Below are 9,276 nucleotides of genomic sequence, written 5' to 3'. Positions count from 1 at the left end.
AATGCTTCCCGCATATGCTTTTTTTTTAGCAAAAAACTAGACATGAAAGAATATATTGTTGTATGAAATTGGTGATGATGTGCACTCGATAATATTGACAGATGTCAAATACATAGAAAAAAGTGTGTTCCCTAGGGTAGCTTTGTACGCTTACTAATGCCGCCTATGAGCAAACAGCGGATTTAATCTTATACACCTGATAATTATATATCGAGAGCACAATGCTATATCAAATATTTTTAATAACAAAGAACTTTTTTGGTAATTATTCGATAATGAGCTTAGAATTTCTACTACTGTAAATACACTATTAATTACGGCAGATTTTCAGTGATTTTTGAAGTATATATAGAAAGAGAGATTCCAACAAAATTTACAAACATTACATCTTTATTGATATTTTATTGTATTCCAATGAAATCATACTCTCCTAATAGAAAACGATAGGGAATGATGGAGAATGATATTATTGCTTTCGGATATCTTTTTCTTAAAATTTTTTCCTTTCGAGATTTAGAGAAGTGACAGATTACGATAGAAATTAATTAAATTTTCCATAGATTTTATTGGTTTCTCTTTTTCGACATTTTTATTCATCGAAGTTTACTATAATTTGTATTATAATTTCTATTATAATTTCTATTATAATCCTATTTTTACAGTGTTAGTATTATACATGTAATCGCGAATGTGTGCAGCGGCCATAAACGCGAGTCTTTTTGGTGCGATACGATGAGAGCGGTGATGCCAGCGCTAAGTAACGGCGCGCTTCCTCTTACCTCTCCAATGTGTTGCCTGCGCAGCTTATGTTTGAAAAAGTGGTATAATTGCAAACATTAAGATCTCGATTATTATTACGAATATAAACGATAAAGAACTTTAATGTTAATTATTTCGATCTCATCTACCTTCTTGTAGGCGATAGGAAAAGTCTCGCGGGACACCCTGTACGTGGGACACTTAGCGGAATCTATATTGATAAATTACATTGTGTGTATCGATAGTAGTCAAAACTAGAAATTATAAGTATAATGATTTCATTGTTAAAGGCGGATAATTTACTATCTTAGAAAACTCTGAATCCTTCATAACATGACTAAAAAGTAAGACATTGAGATAAAAAGCATGCATTTTGTACAGAATTTATTAACATTCATGACTTCTGATTACAATTTCGAGGTAATCTTTTTTTACAAGAACATTTTAAATATAACAAAAGAACCATTTTTATCCATCCATTAAATCTCAGTTATTTCGAAAACCTGACATACTAGTGAAATTTAACTTGCAGCATCGTTTTCAGCACCCATAAACCTTATCTGATTAAAAGAAACATATTTTTGTAAATTAGTATTATCTTTATTCACTGTTTGTGAATGTAGGACCAAATCGCTTTATCGACACTATGATTTTATCGACAGTGGCGAAAATGTGATACGTAGTTCACATCGGCATTAATATCATTTATAAAATTGATGTTGGAGCTGCTAGCGTACGGACTTTCGTCTATCACGCAAAAAGTCATGGCTCCTCTCAGGTTTCTCTCTGCTACAGTCGAGTTGCCGCTACGAATGTTTCAAAGTATGTGGTTAAATGCTCGTATTCATAGTCAGACTTTGTACTTAAGGCTTCCTTAAATTTATCTGTAGATGTCAGCAGCCATTGAAATAATTCGTAGAGTATCTAAAGATAAATTTAAGGAAGCCTTAAATATAACGCCTAACTATGAATAAAATCTACAAAACTTTGAAGCATTTGATGGACCAATTAGAAAAAAGAATTTTACCAACTGATCAGTTAAAAAACGCTTCACAGCGTTTGCAGCATTGACCGTACCCAAAGCCCTGTTGCTCATATTCATAATCAGACCTTATATTTAATACATGGTCTACAATGGGCAGTAGCAGTAGTGGATTAAGGAGTAGGTGTAGAAATCGATCAATCATAGTTGATTATTTTTCTCACATTTAACTATTGGTCGATTTCCTTAATTAAGTATAAGGTAAATGCATAAGGCTTCCTTAAATTTATCTTTAGGTACTCAGCAGCCAATGAAATAATTCTTAGAATATTTAAAGATAAATTTAAGGAAGCCTTAAGTATAAGGCCTGACTATGAATATGAGTATAAATTCTCATGCAGATTTTAGCAATGTTCATTTTGCAGCTCTCGGGAGCTGCTCGGAATTGTTCCGAATGAATTCATCGTATTTGACATATAGGATTCACACTACGTACGACATCCGTCATACGATATCTGACATTCATGGTTAACGATAAATTGTCGTATGACGGATGTCGTACATAGTATGAATCTTACAGCGTTTTTCACTGGCAGAATTAGTACGCATTTAGTACACATTAAAGCTGTTGTACATTAACTTAGTAAACTGTAAAAGTGAGAGATTTCAATTAATAAAATACCCAACGTATTTTATCAAATAGCACAATAAAATGTATTAAAGATTTCATGATTTAATTCGTTTCTATCTATATTTTTATTAAACATACATCTTTATATTGATTTGTGTACAACGGCTTCAAAGTGCGCATCAGGTCTGCCAGTGAAAAACGCTATTACATTTCAAGTATGTTAGGTTCATTCGGAGTGACCCCGAGCAGCTCCTGAGAGACAGAACAAATGCCTGTATTTATAATCAGACCTTGTACTTAATGGCTTCTGTACACTGGACGCGGAAACGTTTGCCGCGCGGCAAAATGTGATGCGGTAATCAATAAGCTCACAGCTCCTAATGTGTTCATTGGTTACGCGTTTCATTTTGCCACGCGGCAAGCGTTTTCGCGTCCAGTGTACAGGAGTCATAAGGCTTTCTTATATTTATCTTTAGATGCTCAACAACCAATGAAATAATTCGTAGAGTATCTAAAGATAAATTTAAAGAAGCCTTAAATATGAGGCCTGATTATGAATAATATGAGTAAAAGGATGGTCAATGTGATGCTACAAATACTTTAAAGCACTTTTCGACTGATCAATTTGTAAAATTTTTTTTTCTAATTGGTCAACCAAACACTTCTAAGCCTTTGTAATAAGACTTTGACAGCCAAACAACTATTAGGTCTGGTTTTTATTGTTACACTCTTAACCAATAAGGGACTCCGCATAATAAAAGGAACAGGGAACAGAGAACAGAGAATAAGAATTTCAACCTGTCAGAAATCATGTATTGTGGAATACACAGTTTGAGACCTAAGACTTGAAGTGAAATAAATGTATATTGTCACTTCAACTTATTGCATCAATTCAGAATGTAGCAGTAAAAACGGACCTATTAAGTCTGTTCTTTTTAGCTGAACTTTTACACCAGTTCATCTTTCTTCCTTTTCTTTCCAGGAGGAATGAAGAGGAAGAAAGATGAACTGGTGCAAAAATTTAACTAAAAAGAACAAGCCTACTGACACCGAAATACTTTGACATCGAGCACTGATTGGTGAAAAATCGGTTATAAGGATAAAATTTACTCCTATCACCCCTTTTCCACCAATTACGCCCGATCAAAACACATATGATCAGTGATCAGGCGAATTTGTCGGCCATGTTATCATTTTAAATTCGCCAAGTTTTACGTATCAGCCGACGTGATTCAGCAGTTTGATTATTTAATTCCCGTGTAAATCGTGAGTTATCGTGCAGTTTGTCGTCAACGTTGTCAACAATTCATTCGGACAAGCTTAAATAGATAGTTAAGAATACATTTGTGATATAATGACGATCAAGGCGGTCTGTGTCCTGCAGGGAGAACCTGTTAAAGGGACCGTGTATTTTGAACAAACGGTAAATTCTGTTCTTTTCTAATTTTCCTTCATCCCTTCACTGCATAAGCGTGGCAATTTCATGAAAATTTTTAGCTCAATCTCGCTATATTTTTTCAAAAGATATCTGCTAATGTCTTAACTGCTTAAACTGCAAACTTAAAAAAATGAAAATTTTTTTTTTATGTATTACATGATATGATACGATCGTATTTTTTGTTTATCCTAATACATCCTATATTTTTTACTTAATTGATAATGCCTGAATTATTCCATGATATTTTTTAATTTGTCAGAACATCATTTCTTCTGGATAGGAAATTTTATTTTATGCAATTTAATAGTTGTTAATAATACTTTGATTTCTGAAAATATTTACTTGCATTTTTCTTCTTACTAGAATAAAAGCTCAATTTGCATTATAGGAAGATTCAAATACGGTCAAGGTATCTGGACAAGTTTCCGGCTTGCAGAAAGGCCTGCATGGTTTTCACGTTCATGAATTTGGCGACAACACCAATGGTATATTTGAGTCAGATTTGATAAGAATGTTCAAATGTTACATAGCATCTCTGAGATATTACGTAATTTAAAATTAATTTGAAATCTAATTTATACATCTCTGAATTTGTAATTTTTCTTAATAATTTCGCAATACATTTGCTGGTTAATCAAACTGGTCAAATTTCTGTATTATTTGTATATAACATAAGTCAGACATTAATGTCTATATTTATAGTCAAACCTTATATTTAAGGCTTCCTTAAATTTATCTTTAAATGTTCAGTAGCCAAAAAAAAAGGAAATGTAAAAATTAAAATATATAATTTACATGTCTTTGAATCTGTAATTTTTCTCAACAAAAATTTGTTGGTTTGTCATTCAAAATTATGATAAAATTTCCCAGAATTTATAAAAGTTTGAAATTGTATCGTTTTTATCAAACTTGTCTTATTTGTGACTTTGATAAAGTTGATAACGAGTTAGTTAAGAAAGAATATCTGATATAGCTCTGAAGAATGGTCTCAGCTAAGAAAAGCAAATATTTATTTACTTGCCGCAGGAGCCAGAGTGAACAGTGGACATATATGATGTCTTAGTATTTGTTTATTTCTTGTGTAGTATTTCTTTTTAGTTGTAAGTTTTTATCTTCTGAATATGGATGTTTAGATAGATGACATCAGAAATGAGAAAATATATATTGAAAATTTTTGCAAAAAGTAGATATCAAAATGGAAATATTTTTCAATAAAACAATGTTTGCATTTGATTAGAGTACACTCGTAAAATCAACTGAAAACTCCTCATAATTCGTAATAGAATAAAGTCATATTTATATCAATTCGACAGCTGTCATATGTAGCTTGTTATATCGTTATCTGAGTAAACGTAATTTAATTTCAATAATATATGGTTATTTATAGATTATCGTAATACAAGAAGATTGGAAGATTTCAGTATATTTTACAAATCTATTCTATCTATAGTAAATGTTGTTTTATTTAAAAATATATTTTAATTTAGTGTTTTTAAGAATTTTCTTTATATATTATTTTTCTCATTTTTTATGTCACAATCTATTTTTATGTCATCATCTAAGATGGCTGCAATGAATCAGCAGGAGCCTAAGTTTCAAGTTAACTTTTTTTGATATTTTTCTTATTATAATTTCCAAATTTTTACTGCCGTTTTAAAATACATTTATTTAATCATTTAAAAAACTTTGACCTGAAGTTAACTTTTATTTATAATATTGAGTAATGAAAATATTATATCGTACATTACTCAAATTTAATTTGTATTTTCAGTATTTTTCAAGAGATCAGTATTTTTAATTGTTTATTTAAGTGATAATTGAATATTTAAATATTTTATTTTAACAATTTATATATATTGTATATTAAAATATTCTTGTCTCTCTTTGAATAGAAAAAAAGTCTATTTCTTGTGTGAATGAATGTATAATTAGAAATTTAAAAAAATGGCGTAAATTAAAACTATTTTTTTATTGTACTATTTTTAAGAATAAATTAAAAATCTTAAGCAGATCTTTATCTTTTCTATTTTTACAGGTTGCACGAGTGCAGGCGCTCATTTCAATCCGCTAGGAAAAGATCATGGTGGTCCAAATGACAGTGTACGTCATGTTGGAGATTTAGGAAACGTGGAAGCTGGTACTGATGGTGTTGCAAAAGTTAATATCACCGATGCTATGATTCAACTCAGTGGAGCGCATAGTGTCATCGGACGAACTCTTGTGGTATATTAGATATATAAGTCTAAGATATATATTAGATTTATAAGTCTCGTTTAATTTGTCCTTTATCAGATTTTAATCCATTAATTCATTTTAATGAGATTCTTACTCTTTAAGATTAGTAATGGTTTTAAAAGTTAATATAATTTGTATATTTTCAAAAATATGTTATAAGAGACGTTATATATTTAGTATATTTTAAGTATATTTATATTTATATGTTATATACCTAAGTATATTAGTGTGTTAAAATTAAAATGCTGATTTTATCAAAGACATCTGCACATATATATATAATTCATATTTGATTGTAAAATCATATGGTTAAAGAATTGTTAATTTATTTTTGTTTCTTTTTGTATTTATTTCATACATTATTAAAAACTTATTTATTTTTCTCATATTTCAGGTTCATGCTGATCCTGATGATTTGGGCCAGGGTGGTCATGAGTTATCAAAAACTACTGGCAATGCTGGTGCTCGTCTTGCTTGCGGTGTTATTGGCATCACAAAGTAAACATATATATGCTATTTTCTTATTACTTGGTTTCCAATATGTAGTCATGTCATGCAAGTGTTACTTTTCCAATATAATATGATGAAAGTTTTGTTCTTAGAAGTTAACATTAATGATAATGATAACATTAATGTTAAAATATGGATTTATGTATGTTGCTTATAAAACTAAATAGAAAAATATATATACAGAACAAAATATATATCCAGCATATTCTTCCGTATAAATATTTATAAAAAATATATTTATAAAAAATATATATATAAAAAATATATAAAAAATATATATAAATATATTTATAAAATATATAATATTCTGCCGTCTATAATATACGTTATAAAAATATATATGCAATTTCATCTATAATATAGATTAAATATATATTATTAAATATATATTCTGCTCTATAATATACATTATAAAAATATACATTCTGCTTCATCTATAATATACATTAAATATTCTCGTTCCTGAAAATTTATACCGAAGCTTGTTAAACAACTTAGTTGAACGCCATAATATAACTACAGTATATTTAAATGGCAAGTGTATCTGGAAAGATGTCGATATTCCATTTTTTGAATTGGTTCCAATTATATCTTATCTAATCTTATCATGGTACCGATGATAATATTTTGTCAATCGATGACGCATCTAAAAATTATACCGTTCAATAGGCATATATTAATTTGGTTGTCGCGATCGTAAGCTGTCACGAAATTCACAAGTATGCAAATAAACCGAGAAAACGAACCAAGAATTAGTGTCTTTGACAATTACTATGATTACAGCAGCTCTGAAAATGAGGAAACTGAAGATGAGAGGTATAAATTTAATTTAGTTTCGATATTGTTTGAAACATTTGTCTAAATATAAGTGAAATAGAATGAATTTTAATGAATTTAGAATAAATAAATAGAGAGAGCGAGAGAGAGAAAGAGATGACAGCAAAAAATTGCAATACTCTGATTCGTATAGAAAGTTTACAATTTTTATTTACAAATCGTTTTGCTAATTCTCAGTTTTTATTTTTTAATGCGTAAATGCATTAGTTTTGTTTTTACATTTTTTAAATTACGATATTTTAAAAGAAAGACAAATTGTTTTACATATACAAAGTCATATATTGCATTATGATTTGTTTAAAGATATATATATATATATATGCATTATGATTTGTTTAAAGATATATATATATATATATATATATCTTTAAACAAATCATATATATATATATACATACATACAGAGTGTCCCGACAAAGTGATCTGACAATGCATGAGCAGGTAGAGCGGACTAAACTGGGACAAAAAGTCCTCTACCATTTCGCAACTTTCGCAATAGTTAACAAGATATTAATTACTAAAAATTGCTTGAATATCAGCTTTCAATTATTTTTTCTCAACTTTGCAAAAAAACAGCAGGAGACAAAAATTATTTATTTTCTCTTCATAGAACTCTACAAATTTTTTAAGAATTTTTTATGATCTTTTTAATACTGCATTTTCTTATTTTTACCAACATGAAAAAATACGTATTAAAAAATTATTTTAAAATTCTGAAAAAATTCTCAGAACTTTACGAAGAAAATAAATAATAATTTTTCTCTTACTGTTTTTCTGTAAAGTTCATAATATTTAAATAAAATATTTATTAAAAATATTCAGCAATTTTTAGTAAAAAATATCTTGTTAAATATTACGAAAATTGCAAAATAGTAGAGGACTTTTCGACTCAGTGTAGTCGCTCTATCTGATATGTGTAAAGTTAGCCTCCCTTTTTTGAAAATTAAAATTTTGACAATTGTTCCAGATTATTCTGAATTTGTTCTATTGTTCCAAAGCGATATTATCTTATTCCAAATCGTTTTCCAATAAAATGAAAAAAAAAAATTTTTTGCTACTCCCTCTTTTTTGAAAAATCAAATAATTTCTTCTCGCTATAGATTGTTCTAGTTGTTCCAAATATTGTTCCAAAAGGACAATTTCGTATGACGAACGGAAATAAAGAAAATAAAAAATTTCTTATCCGGCACCCCTTTTTTTAATAATCGAACAATTCATTATCGCCATAAATTGTTTTAGTTGTTCTAAAAGGACAATTCCGTAAGTTGAATAAAAATCGAGAAAAATAAAATCAGTTTTTTCAATTTTTGGAAAAATCGGTAGTGGTTCTAGAAACATACTGCAGAATTATCTTTTATAGGACAACTGAAAATATAAAATTCTACGTTAAAATAAGGAGAGTGTACCTTTATTTTTGGTCGGAGCGTTCGTTTGAAAAATGTTTTTTTTATTTTTTTTAATTCCATTTGACTTACGCTATAGAACAATCTATAGCAATCATGAATTGTTCGATTATTAAAAAAAGGAGATAAGAAATTTTTTATTTTCTGCTATTTCCGTTCGTCATACGTCATATTTAAAACAACTAGAACAATCTATAGAGAAAAAATTATTTGATTTTTCTAAAAAGGGGATCTAGTAAAAAAAATCGTTTTTTTTATTTTATTGGAGAACGATTTGGAATAAGATATTGCTTTGAAACAATATAGAACAAAGAATAATCTGGAACAATTGTCAAAATTTTAATTTTCAAAAAAAGGGAGGCTAATTTCACACACACACACACACTCTATCTGCCCACAAGCGTTGGATGAATTATGAGACATTCTCTCTCTCTCTCTCTCTCTCTCTCTCTCTATATATATATATATATATATATATATA

At 28.8% G+C, this 9,276-nt stretch overlaps 2 protein-coding genes across 2 annotated transcripts in view; both read left to right on the top strand.

Annotated features, from left to right (window-relative positions):
• The first annotated feature begins 3,565 nt into the window (after positions 1-3,565).
• Positions 3,566-6,749, top strand: LOC105621918 (superoxide dismutase [Cu-Zn]). The gene is made up of 4 exons (XM_012203354.1): positions 3,566-3,795; positions 4,199-4,295; positions 5,846-6,033; positions 6,440-6,749. Exons 1-4 carry the CDS (start codon positions 3,727-3,729, stop codon positions 6,545-6,547), a joined length of 462 nt encoding a protein of 153 aa, XP_012058744.1. The 5' UTR covers positions 3,566-3,726; the 3' UTR covers positions 6,548-6,749.
• A 545-nt stretch (positions 6,750-7,294) lies between these two features.
• LOC105621961 overlaps positions 7,295-9,276 on the top strand; it is a 29,649-nt gene continuing 27,667 nt past the window's right edge. The window contains exon 1 of the mRNA XM_012203395.1: positions 7,295-7,371. The gene's annotated coding sequence lies outside the window, so the exon portion shown is untranslated. The remainder of the gene's footprint in view (positions 7,372-9,276) is intronic.

The sequence above is a fragment of the Atta cephalotes genome, assembly GCF_000143395.1.
Source record: "Atta cephalotes unplaced genomic scaffold scaffold00038, whole genome shotgun sequence".
Classification (NCBI taxonomy): domain Eukaryota; kingdom Metazoa; phylum Arthropoda; class Insecta; order Hymenoptera; family Formicidae; genus Atta; species Atta cephalotes.
This window is presented reverse-complemented; position numbering and strand designations above follow the sequence as displayed.

Excerpts from the sequence above, each read along its gene's own strand:
- LOC105621918 (XM_012203354.1), top strand. The coding sequence starts at position 3,727 with ATGACGATCAAGGCGGTCTGTGTCCTGCAGGGAGAACCTGTTAAAGGG. Across the intron at positions 3,796-4,198 it reads CCGTGTATTTTGAACAAACG|GAAGATTCAAATACGGTCAA; the intron begins GTAAATTCTGTT and ends TTTGCATTATAG. Across the intron at positions 6,034-6,439 it reads TCATCGGACGAACTCTTGTG|GTTCATGCTGATCCTGATGA; the intron begins GTATATTAGATA and ends CTCATATTTCAG.